At 36.5% G+C, this 15,298-nt stretch overlaps 1 protein-coding gene across 6 annotated transcripts in view; it reads left to right on the top strand.

Moving 5' to 3' along the window:
• The window catches only part of abtb3a (ankyrin repeat and BTB domain containing 3a), a 207,940-nt gene that overhangs the window by 7,919 nt on the left and 184,723 nt on the right, over positions 1-15,298 (top strand). For 4 of the 6 annotated variants that reach the window (XM_087247118.1, XM_087247116.1, XM_087247119.1 and 1 more), the window contains exon 3: positions 3,671-3,786. Coding sequence is in view for 2 of the 6 variants with exons in the window: in NM_001327842.1 (NP_001314771.1) it covers positions 5,908-6,775 (868 nt within the window). In the remaining 4 variants the exon portion in view is untranslated. Of the gene's footprint in view, positions 1-3,670; positions 3,787-5,631; positions 6,776-15,298 lie in introns of those variants that run through there. The other 2 variants (NM_001327842.1, XM_087247115.1) reach the window with 2 other exon arrangements.

The following is a 15,298-nucleotide window of genomic DNA, read 5'->3' as shown; positions in this document are numbered from 1 at the left end:
CACGGAGCAGCGCGCTCTGATTGGTCAAGCCCCAGAGTGACGCTGTTGATTCTCAGTCACGTTTCTTTGGTGTGATAACTTAAAACACCAAGTATAAATGCATTTAACTGCGTATTTAGTATAAACATTAGTCTTTATCTATTCTGTGTTATTATGCATGTAATTACGCATGTAATTACAAAGCTAAAACTTTAGTGTTTATGAAAAATATATTACTAGAAATATTATAGGGTGCATAGGAACTACTTGATGTTTGCATATGGAAAAACAGCAAGGCTTCGTTTTATGAATTGGTAGCACATGAAGACGGTTAAGGACTGTAGTGTGCTGTTCTCAAAGCTGATAGGTTGGAGCTGCAGTACCCGGATGGGCACATGAGAAGTGACATGATCAGGCTCGTGTCAGTGCGCGGTTTTTATTTCCTGCAGCAGGATGGCACTGTTGAGTCATGTTATGTACAAAAAAGTATTCCTTTCCAAGAAGTTTTGGTGCTTTTGGCTGTCTTTTAATGCACTGCATCAGTCTGTGGTCAGTTTTAGTTATATTCCCTGCATTTCTACAGGTCATGATGTTTAAACATCACTCATGCTATTTGATTTTATAAATGTGTGCATACATTTCTGCTCAGATGCTCACACACTCCTTGCAGAAGAGGCAAAATAGTCATGTTAGCCCTTTATTTTACAATACTCTTTCACATAGTATGCGCTGTTTATAGTCATTACATGAACTGGCTATGCACTATCCCTAAATCATACCCCTGAACTCAACCTTAACCTGTGTAGTTACCTTATATAAGCTAGTACTTTCTTAGTACACTATGCACACATGCTAAGTGCATGTACTGTAAAATGTTAAAGTAAAACTGCATTAATGATTTGAACATAATATCAGGTAATCTTTTATTTAGTTCTGCATTACACTACGAATGTTGCTGCCTACATTTTTTAGTTGAATCAAATTAACTTTTTAAGTCATCTCAACCTACATCAGTCAAACACACTTAAAATATTCACTTAAACTTCGTGGAACCTGATTAACTTAAAGTAATAATTTAAATAATCATAAATACATTTTGTCATTTCTTACAGTATAAATAATGTATTTTGCATAAAAGATGTGTCATATAAAAAATGACACTTTATTTTAAGGTGATGTAGTTACAGTGCAACTATTCATTTAACTTCTGAGTAATATTAATAAGTTATGTACTTACTATATGGTTGGGGTTAGAATGTGGATTAGCTTTAGGGTTAATAACATGTAGTTATGCATAATTCATTGTAACTACTATAGTAAGTGTATGGAACATCTGTAACCACACCACCAATTTCCTAACAATTTCCTTTTATTACATTTCTAAGGGTGACCTTGTTCAAAGGTTTGCCCTTGTATTGTATGTTGTTACCTGAATGATCTATGACTTTGTTTTATAGTTGATGTATCTGTGAGCCCCTTGATTGTCCTGATGTATCCAGTAAAACTCTCCACCATTTTTCTGGAAAAAAGTCACAATGCAGGCAACTAAAGGATTCATATAATTTTTTAGAAAAGGTGAAAGCATGATGCATTAAGAGCCATTAGTTTAAACTGTTGATGTTGATGTGTACTTTTTAAAGATAATATTTATTTTCATTCAGTAATGACTCAACAACAAGCAAAAAAACAAGTAATTCCGCTGGGACATCTAGTTCAATACTTCAGTTCAATTTCTACCCTAAGATCTTAATGCACTTCTTGAGTATCAGAAAATGTTTTCATCATTTGTAATTGTTGTGTGTGAGTCCATCAGATGTTCTCAGTGCCAGTCTCATCTATAAAAATATCATACATGCAGATGATTCTAAAACCGAGGATTGAGCATAACCTGTAGAACAATAGCCATGGATCATTCTGGTGCTATTAGAAAAGGTTAAAACATTCAATAATGCTCAACATGATGCATTGAGAGCCGTTAAACAAGCTGATGATATGTACTTTTTTAAGATCACGTTTAAAAAAAAAATAGTAATGAAAAATTTTAGTAAACTCAATTTTTTCTGGAAAGCAAACAAAAAACAAGTAATTCACCTGGGACATCCAGTTCATTACACTTTTACTCCCAGCTTTTAATGCACTCCTTGAGTATCAGTGTTTTCACCATTTAGAAGAGTTGTGTGTGAGTCCATCAGATGTCCTCGGTCTATAAAAAGATCATATACATGCAGAAGATTCTAAAACCGAACATTGAGCAAAACCTGGGAAACGATGGCCATGGAACATTCTGTTTTCATTCTGTTTTCAAATGCTTGAATGGGGTAATTTTAATAAATTCTTTTATTTTTGTGCAGCATATGTATACAAACGTTATGCACAATTGGTTAATCATGACATTTTGAAAAAATAATAACAATTACAATAGCAATAATAATAATAATGATAATAATAACAATAATAATAATAATAATAATAATAATAATAATAATAATAATGATAATAATATATGTAAGGTTTATAATCCATGTTTTTTTTCTTTTTTTTTCGTTTATTTCTTTATCAAGCAACAGTGACTCATCTTGACATCTTCAGTTTGTTTACTTCCCACTTTTCTTAGAAAAAGCCTCCAGGTACTGTAAGGTTTTTGTTTTTCTAGCCATTCATTTTTGCGTTAGACACATCATGCTGTGAACCAAGGATGTGTGTGGGCTTTTGAACAAGATAGTTGTCATAATTTCAGCTATTTTGTCATTTTGGAGTAAGTTCTGCAACTTTTTAAGTTGCTAAAGTTTTAAAAATGAAAAAACTTAACATTGTGCCGATTTTGCAAAGATAGTGCAAGCTTAAACCTTACGAGCAGCTAAATTTGGTGTTCAATTTTGATTATTAGCAAAGAAAATAACTCAAATGCACATTTCATTTTTTCCATCCTCAGAACTGTATCATTAAATAAGCTGTGATGCCTTTAAACAGAATGGCGGATATTAGAAGCATAAAAATTTCCTGCTATTAATTATTGAATATTATTTTAACTTGCTTGCATGCACACTGCGTGTAAGGTAATACGTTATGAAATATACGCTGCACTATCATAAGCGAGATGTTTTCAATTAATCAGATATATAATTACAGAGCCGGTCATATTATGTAGTAAATGGTGCTGAAAGGCAAATAATGAAAGCAAATAATTTTGGTTACTGATTGTCACACAATTGAAAAATAATGAGTTTTGTTTGCAAGATAATAGGCGCATAATTAAAATGCTGTTTAAATCCCTCAGATGTCATATCTGCATGTTTTTAATCTCTTGTTACCATGCATGTTTATTAAATGATTGTAAGCACGTTCAAGTCTCAATGAGGTACTTTATCATCTTTCTTTTTATGCATCATTATTTATGTATGAATGTGGCTGTTCCAGTGGAGTGGCAGCTTGAAAAATGTCAGGATGTGTGAAGTTACTTGTGCAATTTATTGCCAGCCATATAACAGGAACCCTAGTATTTGTATAACCAAATGAAACCTTCCAGATGAGGAATGAATCTGGCAAGCTCAACTTAATTACACATTTCTTATTCATATTGTTCTTTTCATCCTGATATAAAGCGGCAATGGTTTCTCTGTGTCCATAAGACGGTGTTCTTATGTGAGTTATACATAAGCACCAAAATACATTGTCGCCTTTGTGTTTCCAGGCAACAGGCAATCATTGGAGAACATGTGAAGGAGAAATCTCAATTAAGAAGGACAACCTCAATATTCCAACCTGCCACTGCAAAGCACTGATTTATCCACAGGCACAGCACATAAGGTAATAAACATAATTCACCAATCTAATGAATACAACACTAATAATGCTCATTACTGCACAGATTGAAGTTAAATCAGTGCAACGCTCTAGTGCTAATATAATTTATGTTAAAAATATACATTTTATTGCCTACAGGTTTAATTAATTTATCATAGGAAAATGACCATCACTTTTTCTCTGTATCAGATCAGTTCAAAATGAATTCTTGTACTTCCATGCTTTTGAAATAGGACTACATTTTTTTCATAAGCTATCAAATTACAGGCATGTAGATGGGTTATTAAGATTAAAATATTAATAAAGGGTGCTCTTCTGATCTATATTGCATTCTGGCTTGTGCTCTTCAAAAAGGACATCACATCTTATTAATTTCCCTGATGCTTTGAAAACTAAAATAGTGTTTAAAATGTCTATACAAGTTATTTTATTTAATGGTAATCAAAAATGGGCAGTTCAGAATCAGAAGTAAAAGATGCAGATTTAACAGTAATGCATTTAGATAAATTACAACACCCTTTTTTATAATGATTACAATTGTGTAATGCATTTTGAATATGATATCTGTGTTCATCCAAGGGTACAATATAGGCTAATTGTCATAAATACAGGTTTTCCTTCAACATTTAAGTGTAAATCGCAGGTTTAAGCAACCTTATGTTTTTTTATTATTATTATTATTATTGGAATAAATTAATCTTTGAAGAAAGTTTTAACATCCAAGCTTTGAACTGCACAAAAGGTTTTTTATGGTGGAGACAAATTGTATGCCTTAGTTATCTGACACAACCTGAATCAGGTGTGTTAAATAGGAAAAGCAATGTGCAGATTGTTGGTTCCCCAGATCTGAGAATCACTTCTTTATGTCTCGAGAATGTTTCTAAAACTAAGACAGACATGGTTCCTTTAGGAGATTGTGCTTATTTTACCGTTTTGTTTATCATTGTTTGTTGTCTTAAACTGAAGAACAATGTAATAAGACAGGTGAGTGGCAGAAATGCAAAAAGGATTCAGAATAAAGGCTATTCGTCACCATCACATATAGATGGCGCCAGACTCGAAGCTATTATCCGCTCTTCGTATTCATTGTCGTTTTCTTTTAATAATGAACTTGAAAGACAGATTGCAGTGCTTCTCACGTCAAAACAGATTTCTTTTTTTAGGCCAGAACACTTGCATAATTAAACACGCCGTCTTATAGAAGTGTTTTAATCCAGTGTCGTATAGCCTGCATGTTTTATTCCAGAATTTTTTTTTTTTTTTGACAATTTTGTAATAATTGCCAGAGTTAAATCTGAGATGGTTCGAGACAGATGAAAGGTGCAGAAGCTGTGCAAGAGAATGCTTTGATCTTCAAATTTCAAAATCATCGCGTAAACATCCTGAGGCTGAAGAGAAGTGTGAAGAGGATGTGGAAGAGAAGTGTTTGAAAGTGATTACAAACTGTAGATTTATGCATTTTATTATTATTTTAGCATTTATTGCATAAACGTCTAAAAGTTATACTTAGACAAACATTATATTAATTTTAACATACATACTATGCATAAAGATATATTAAAATCAAATTGCTTGTGTGCAAAATGTGTTCTTTACATTTTATTTAGAGTTTTATATGTCTAATTCTGTTATAGGGAATATTTGAAGAGGATTCTGTTTAATGAGACTATTTGTTTGATGTACTTTCTTTTTTTTTTTTAATGTTTTGGAGCCTGTTGAAATGATCATGAGTTATTCTGTATCTGCATAGTCCGTCCCTCCATAACAGTGATTTATACACACAGTCCCTCCTGCCATAAGAAAGTGATTTGCATAGCCCCTCCCCGAACGAGTGGTTTCGCAGTGAGTGATGCAGTGGTTGGTGAAGGCGTTCCGAGCTCTTGAATTACGCACGCAAAGTTGGGAGCAGAGGCGCGCGTTGGAGATATTTCTTCCCCGGTGACTTACCAAAATACTAAACGAATTGTCAAATTACGCACGCTTGTATTGGCTATTGGTGTTTGCGCGTGTAATTTTGCTGGCTATACATTCCTCTACTGCTTTGAGGAGAGGGCGCGCCACAGGGACGCGCTTTGGGCTTTCTTTAAAACATCAGGCACAAGCCTAACATTATGAGGTGCAGCCATGGCAGGCAAGGGTAAGACAGCGGCGAGGACGCTGGAGGATTTAACGCTCGATTCCGGTTATGGTGGAGCGGCGGATTCCTTCAGGTCGTCCAGCGTGTCGCTCTGTTGCTCGGACACGCATCTGTCGTATGCGCATGGGGGAAACTGCTGGCATCTGACTGAGTCAATGCACAGCAGACACAACAGTTTGGACACGGTCAATACCGTCCTGGCGGAAGACACGGAGATCCTGGAGTGCTCGGGCCAGTGCGCCAAACTGCCCGAGCTGGAGGAGGACGTGCCGTGGAGTCTTGGAGAGGTGGAAGGAGCGCTGCGCAAAGACGAGGAGCTGTGCGTGGGGAACGCGTCGCGGGAGATCCTGGCCAAGCTCTCCGCGCTGGTCAGCCGCGCGCTGGTGAGGATCGCCCGGGAGGCGCAGCGCATGAGTCTGCGTTACGCCAGATGCACCAAGCACGAGATCCAGAGCGCTATCAAGATGGTCCTCTCGTGGACCATCTCCGTGAACTGCATTACTGCGGCGCTCAGCGCGCTGTCGCTTTACAACATGAGCACGGGTGATAAGTTCAGCCGGGGCAAGTCAACCCGATGCGGACTTATCTTCTCCGTGGGAAAGTTCTTCAGGTGGATGGTGGATAGCCGGGTGGCCTTGCGCATCCACGAGCACGCGGCGATCTACCTGAGCGCCTGTATGGAGAGCCTGTTCAGAGAGGTGTTTACCCGGGTGCAGAGGAGCGCGCTGGTGGAGAAGGAGAACGGAGTGCCAAAGTTTTCCGTGGAGTCCCTAGAACAGGCCATAAACAACGACTCGGAGCTGTGGGGTCTTTTGCAGCCGTACCAGCACCTCATTTGTGGCAAGAATGCAAGCGGTAAATGTTTACTCCAGTCATACAGTCACAGTATGCGCTTTTATTCATTTGTCCAGCTCTAGTCATTGATTCGGGCTGTTTTTTCATGCAATTACTCCGAAATGCACTTGAACTCAGTCACAAACCTATTTTGAGGTCAGTCAGTTCCATCCATCTGCCCACTATCCTCCTACCTCAGTTTTCGATAACATATGAAAAGGTGTTTCATAATAGCTGCCAGCATAATCACATCACTCCACTTTCTCAGTTGGTAATATTGTTCATGATCCCTACTTCATAAATGATGCCTGCTTCACTGCAGCACTGTTGACTTATTTATTTCTCTGGGAGATAAATAACTTCTGTGGGAGGACATGAGTGAATCCCAGCAGGATGTTTGTTTTCAGACTTCTTATTCATTTAGACACTGCAGCAGGTGCAATCACAACAGGAAGGGCATCACACTGACTGCCGCAGTACCTTTTTCCTCCACCTGTTGCAGCGACCTCATTTTTTCTTTATGCTGTATTTGATGGCATAATCAGGGAGTCTTAATGTTAAGACTGAAGATTGTTATCCAGTTCTTGTAATTGATTTTCGGTGATGTAGTGATTCATGTGGACAGGTTCTTTTTATATTTCCAGCAAACCATAAAAATTCATACACTTATGTTGCACTATTTGCTATTCCGAACACGGCTGCAGGAGTTGACACTTGTTTTACATCATCACTGATGTGTCTGACAGCTACAGAGTAGTTGGAAAGATCTAAAGAAGAGAACTGCTTGTCCATCTGCACATTAACACTGTTGATTGCAGTCGTCGGTTCCAGCTATGCTGTTCATAGTATCCATAAATCTTGATGTTATTCCAAGCCTGTACAACTTTATTTCTCTTGTAGGAAAAAAAGACATTTTAAACAACTTAACAACTGTTCTTTTCCCAATAAATAAATAATATATAATAATAATAATATATTATTAATGATATAATAAAATAATATATAATTAATAATAATAATAATAATAATTTTTTTTGGAACTTTGGAAAGACTTTGGAATCTTGAAAAATTAATTATGGTGTTCGCACAAATATTAAATATAAAAACAATTATTAAATATTTAGTATATTTAGCACAGTTGTCAACATAATGATATTTTCTCTGTTATTAGTATATCAGAATTATTTCTGAGAGGTTGTGTGACACTGGAGACTGGAGTAATGGCTTTAAGTATTCATCTTTGCCATCCCAGAGATAATATTTAAATTTGTAACAATATTACGTAATATTACTGTTTTTACTACATTTTCGATCAAATAAAAGCTTAAAAACATATTGAACATTTATTCATTCATTCATTCATTCATTCATTCATTCATTCATTCATTCATTCATTCATTCATTCAATCATTTTCAACCGATTTTCCGTGGCTGGGTAGCGGGGGGGGGGGCAGTCTTAGGAAAGAACCCCAGATTTTTCTCTCCCCAGACATTTCCTCCAGCTCCTCTAGGGGATCCCGAGGCTTTCCCAGGCCAGCAGAGAGACATAGTCTCTCCATCATGTCCTGGGTCTTCCCCAAGGTCTCCTTCCGGTGGGACATACCTGGAACACCTTCCTAGGTAGGCGTTCAAGAGGCATCTGAAACAGATGCACGAGCCACCTCAGCTGACTTCTCTTGATGTTCTCTCATTTTTGGCGGCTTGTTTCCGAGATCTTGTCCTTTCGGTCATGAACCAAAGCTCATGACTATAGTTGAGAGTAGAAACATAGTATGATCGGTAAATCGAGAACTTTGCCTTTTGGCTCAGCTCCTTATTTACCACAACGAACCGGTACATGGACTGCATTACTGCTGCCACTGCACCAGTCAGCTTGTTAATCTCCCGTTCCATCCTTCCCTCACTTGTGAGCAAAACTCTAAGATACTTGAACTCCTTCACCTGGGGTAAGGACTTTCCTCCAACCTGGAGATGGCAAACCACCTTTTTCCGGTGGAGCACCATGGCCTCAGACTTGGAGTTGCTGATTCTCATCTATGTAGTTAACAATATACAAACAGTATATTTTTATATATTTGTATACAATATACAAAAGTTAAATTTGAGTATTTAAAAAAAAATTAGATTAGATTAGATTAGATTAGATTAGACTCAACTTTATTGTCATCACACATGTACAAGGCAACAAAATGCAGTTTAGGTCTAACCAGGAGTGCAATAGCATCAAGTGCAGGATAGGTATAAGTTACAAAGTGCAATTATAGAAAAACCATGGTGATACTTACAGATGGATGTAATATAACCATTATATACATAAAATATATTTAAAAATACATTTAGCAAATATCCCATAAACTTTTAGATGATTAAAAGTTCCAGTTTATATTCATTCAATAATAAAATAGGTACCATGCATGCAAATGTGAATGGATAATAAATGATGGCAGAATTGTGCAGTTTGGAGTAATTCGTTCCTTCAGTACATTTTGGATTTATTCCTTTATTTTGCAAACATTATAATGAAACAAATATTGTGACCAAAAAAAAGAGTCTTGTTCCCCTTTTTTTGGTTTGTTTTGTTCACCTGCAGTTTTTAAATGATTCAAACGATCACCACCTTTTCAATAGGGTTCTGCAGATTTTCTGCAGTTTCTGCAAGGCCTCTTGTGTTTTTTGTAATGTCACTGTGGCCTTGAAAGGTTCAATTTCGGAGAAAATTGCTGCTGCTCTTGGGAGGATAGAATACAGCTGTGATTGCAGCACTGCTTAGAGATCAGCACCTGTATCTCAACCTTATGCTAAACTCCAAAAAGGAAGACAGCTCTTTTTAAATAAGTGCGCCCATGTTTTTTTAATGCATTACTGATTTGTTGATTGATTGATAGATGTGTGTTTCTCCTCTATGATTATCCCATTTTCTCCCTTTACCCTTGTTCTTTTCATGCTTGGCTTCCCCGCTTTTCTCAAATACCGACTGGCTGTCCAGCAGTGTATAGTTACTTGAATAGTGGTTATGGTCAATTTTCTATGGCCCTCCCAGCAGGGTTGATTATCGACACACGTATCTGACAGACCATTTGCAGGAATAGTGCTCTCTTGCTGCTAGACAGAGGGCGAACAAAGAGGCAAAGTTAAAGCCAAAGACAAGGAGAGACAAATTGAAAAAAATGACAATGTCAGGAATGAATATAGAGAGGTGATGAAGGTGAATAAAATGAAACTAAAAGAGAAATGACTTGAGATGAAACGCCGAAATAAGAAAGCCGGAAGAAAATTAGCGCGAAGACACCCAATATTAGGATAAAAGAGCAAGAAGGACTGTTCTGTGGCTTATGTAGGAGGTAGAAATCTGCAAAAAGAGCAGAGTGTGAGTCCCAGATAAGCCAAGAAAATGTAATTTTGCTTCTTGATATGAAGGGGTTTTGTTGCCTCCCGCAAAATATTGCATCTCTTCAATTTCGTTCGGTGCACAAGCTGTCCCTCCACATTTATTATTGATATATAGCTAATGTCGCTCCTCGATTTTGGTGTAATTTGTTTTTCATGAGTTGCTGACAGCAGTCGTTTCACTTGTTACTTGTCAAGCGTATATAGGCTACATGTCAGTCAAGAAATGCGTCCCTCAAAATGCCTAAAAAGTGTGTGGTGGCTTCACTGCCTAAATGTGTTTGTGAAATGTTGCTTCAGGGTGTTTTGAACCCAGTACCAAAGCAACAGACGGTCATCTGGCTCGACTGAAGCTTGTAAAGACTTTGATGTATTATGTTGGATATATGGCAGATTTAGGACACAGAGCTGTGCAAAACTGTGCAAAAAAGTATGTTTCTGTGATTTAAAATGCGGTAAGGAACAGATGGCTAAACTAACTTTAATGAAGTGTTGCATCTGCCTTATTTGAATCGTATACACTGATTTATAAACTAATGAGCCAAACCATTGTGACCTGTCACAGGTGAAGTCATATTTGGTACTGATCTAACAAGGCCACATATTAGCAGACATTGTACATTGTAAAAAGTGATTAGTTACTTTGCTTGAAAAAGTGAGCAAAACCATTGCCTTAATTGTGTCAAACTGACTTTAAATAAGTTATTAAAATGATTCTAACTTGAAACTGATTACTTGAGACCTAACTTATTTACTTGATAATTATGCATATAGTTCATTCACTTAATAATTTTAAAGCAACAAGTTTTATCACTTCTTAATTAAAAGTTAACTGTTTACTTTGTGCAAATTGTATCATTAAAACAAATATATCTAAATTTGCTTACAGTAGAGTGGTGTCAAAGACACAATATAGCTAAAGAAATTGGTCATTTTTTAATCTTGGTGTGCGTGGGTGTTATAGACTATTTCAATGTGGTCATATAATTAGCCCATGAACATTTCATTACTGTAACAAGTGTAAATTCAGTAATAACTTAACGTTAAAACAGCTATCATAACATTATTTATTAATATGTGGCTCTTTTTGCATTTTCGGAAGCTATAGAAATAAAAAATGTAAAACAAGTAATACGTTGGGACCATTGTTTTTGTTTACATCCCTTAAAATGGTCTTTAGGGTGCTTATAGAGTACATGTTAGAGGGTTAAGATCTGGGTTCATTTATCAATCAGTTCATTTACTTAACATGTTGGAAGCAAGAATGCTGCAGGAATAAAGACTTGAGTGACTTTGACAAAGGTTAAATTGTTATGGCAAGTTGGTCAGAGTATCTCTGGAATGGCAAGGCTTGTGTTTTGCTCCCATTTAGCAGTGGGGAGACACTGCCAACAGTAGTTTAGAGAAATTGGTGGCAGAGTGTTGTGCACCTAAGGCTCATTGATGCAAGAGCAACAAAGGCTATCCTGTGTGGTTCAATCCAACAGATCATCCACTGTGACACAAGCTACTCAAACTTTTATTGGTGGCAATGTGCCATAACACAAGGTTGCAGAACCACAAAACCAGTCTGAAGGTCAATATGATAACCCCTGTCAACAATCCCAAAAATCACATTGCTAGGCAAGTGGGAGAACTGAACCTTTGAGTGGTAGAAAAAGATCAATTTGTCCAATGTGTCTTGCTGTGTATTAGGGGTGGGAATCAACAAAGTCCCCATGATACAATATTATCACAATACTTGTGTCATGACAGAATAGTATTGCGACTTTAAATATATTGCAGTATTCTGCAATATTTTGCAATTTATTACATTTCTCCAACAACAAATTAAGTCCCCAAAGGGAAATTTTGGCATCATCTGTTTTAGCAAAACAGAAACATTTCTCGGTTTGTTTAAATCACATTTTATTAGTGCAGTGCAAAATGGGATTGTCAGACATGACCAGCTCTTCAATGACATCCTATCATAAATATGTGCTGTACAGTGTGCTGAAAGTGACCGCACTCACCAGAAACAAAACTCAATAACACCATCTACTATAATGGTAAGAAATTGATTTTATTATCCTACTCGGTATATTGGCATTAAATTAATATAGGTATCTGTGTATCAATATGGTATTTTCATGGAAAATATTGTGATAATATGCTCTATCGATATTTCCCCCATCTCTAATGTGTATACATGGGATTTACAGTAGATGGGGAAGTGATAGCACCAGGAATCGCTATGTGATGACAAGCCAGTTGACAGAGGCTGACGTTCTACAATGTCTGATTTAAAACCCCAGGTTTAGCTATTCATGTTAATGCAAATTCGACATCTTTTCTACCTAAACACTAGCTATATTTCCATAAAATTAATTTTATAAAATTATTAAAACAACATTTGAGATATTGTGCAATGAGTTTGCTCTATTGGTTAGTCACCAATCCAGTCATTTGTTGAGGCAAAGTCACTTTTTTTTGTGCACGTCAATGGATTTATACAGTAAACATGATTCAGTAGTAGTGTAAGTGCATATATGGTTAAAAGTCTGGGAGATAAATAACTTTCTTGGTGTTTCTATTCTGCATTTTCCCCTTTAAAATGTGAAATTCCAAAATGCACATTAAAAAAGGAAGATGAAAACCATTGCAGAACATGTACACGCCTTCAGGACATCAGTGTTCCCTGGTGAAAGTGGCCTCTTTCAGCTGAATAATACACCTTGCCACATTGTACACATCGAACATGATGAAGAGTTCAGGTGTTGCTCTGGCCAGCAAAATTCCCCAAATTCAATCAGCTGAGCATTTGTGGGATGTGCTGGACCAAACAGTTTGACTCCATCTCACTTCCTACAGGACTTGAGGGATCTGCTGATAATGTCTAGTTACCAGAATCCATATAACACTACAGGGATGGCTTAGTACAATCAATGATTTAAAACAACATTGCTGAATTATATATCTCTAACAACAACCTGTTTGAAATGATCCAACTGTCAGAATCCTGAAGTCATGATATTATGAAATGCAAAGCTTGTGTTAGTCATGATTCATCCCGTAGTCTGTAGCTCGCATCAATCCTCCCACACTGCGTTCTGATTGAGTTGAACCTTGACTCAATGTCATTTTTTAATTTTTATTTTAAACCAGGACATACATCATTTCTCAGAAAGACAAAATAGGGAAAGCACAATTAATACATTTACAATGTGTTTTATGCCCACTCTAGCGGAAACAAATTTTTCAGATGTTACCTATTCATTGCATTTTTTTTTATAAATCTATTATTTGACCTTGGATGATGCTGTTTTTAAGCATTTGTCAGTGTTTGTTTATTTACTAGTCTCAGTGAGGAATTAACAACAGTTTTTTAATTATTAATGTAAGCTAATATTAGCCAAATATGTGACCCTGGACCACAAAACCAAAAATAAAGGTTAAATCTTGAAAGTTTATTCTGTAAAAAGTCATGAAAAGTCTGAATCTGAATAATTAAGCTTTCTATCAATGTATGGTTGCTATCATAGGACAATGTTTGGATGAGATATGACTATTTAAATGTCGGATAATCAAAAAGAAAATATCTAGATTAAGTTATTAGCAACATTTATTACCACTCAAACATTGTGTTTTTAAATATTTACAGTGGGGAATTTACTAAATATCTTCATGATATATTATTTGTACTATCTACCATTCTTTAACGTTATGTTTTTGTCATAAAAGTGCTATATTATAAAGTATTTGGACCCACACTATGTATTTTTGGCTTTTAAAAATATCACTGCGCAGCATAGGTCTGCTTTTGTGGCACAGGGTCATGTATAAATATTTACTAGTGAAAACTACATCAAAAACAGCTTCAAAAATCCCTGATTTGCAAATGTCAGTCCCTGCCATGTTTTTTTCTGGTAGTTACATATTGGTTTGCATTTTAATCAGCTACGGATTGCTCTTTGTGAGACTTCTGCCAGTAGAAGCTGGCGTCTGCCACATGGCGCATTGGCGGGGTCTGCTTAGTCAGTGGTCATAGTGTGTTACTCTCTGACCTCTCTGAAGGATTAGACTGTAGGAATTCTGCTCCGGCAGGTGGCTGATGAGTGTATTCTGAGCCCACGCTGAGCTCAGGCCAACGGTGAAACACACTGTCAGCCATGATTCTCCACAACACTCCTCTTCATGAGGGCTGCAGCATGGACAGATCACAGCCAGATTTCTCCCACTCCATATACTGGCCTGTGGGGGGACCATTTCACTTCTAAATCATTAACACACCTTGACTTATAATGGACCAGGTCTAGCTGATAAAATGAGAGTTGTTTTAATGTGGGCTCACTTTCCTTCTGCTTAGTCTCGATCTATCAGGGGTCCCTGATCTTCAGCAGAATGAAACTCCAATTACTCTGGCATATGTATTGTTTTATGCAACAGATGCCCTTCCAGCCGCATATTTGAATGTTATAGCTGAATGTGACTTATTTGCGGATTTCAAGATTTACCAGGGAAAATAAGTATTGAGCATGTCATGTTTTTTGCTGGGAATAATATTGAGGAGTTGTTGACATGGAATTGAACCAGATTTTGGTAAAAACCCAAACAATAACATAAACTTAAAACAAACAAAACAAAAAACTACATTATATAAAAGCCTTTTTTCGTAATTGTACTCTTATATGGAAAATGAAGTCACATAAATTGCTCAGGTGTAATTTTTTTTCTACAGACTTCAATAGAGTGTTAAAATCTTGATGGTTCTGTGGGTCTTGTCTGTCAAATCTGATCTTTATTTTGTAATTTCTATTGGATTTGAGTTAGGTAATTGGCTGGACCATACTACAGCTTGGCTTTCTTTCTCTGAAAGCATTTGAGAGTTTCCTTGCCTGTGTTTTTAATTATTTTCTTGCTGAAATGTCCACCCTGGTTTCATCCTTATCCTCCTAATGAAGATATTGGACTGAAGCAGCGAATATTATTTTATAATGACGAAGGGCAGGGGGTTGCTGAATAACTATTTCAGCTGCTGTCTGGGCTTTCTACACCTCATTTTCTTCATGTGTTCAATACTTTTTTTTCCTCTGTTATTTCATTTTATTACACATAACTTAATTTGCAAACTAATTAGATTTGTTTTCTTTGCATATATGGATTTCTTTGGTTGTTACC

Source organism: Danio rerio, chromosome 4, assembly GCF_052040795.2.
Source record: "Danio rerio strain M-AB ecotype USA chromosome 4, GRCz13ab, whole genome shotgun sequence".
Lineage (NCBI taxonomy): Eukaryota > Metazoa > Chordata > Actinopteri > Cypriniformes > Danionidae > Danio > Danio rerio.
Note: the sequence above shows the minus strand (reverse complement) of the source record. Positions and strands in the feature narration are given on the sequence as shown.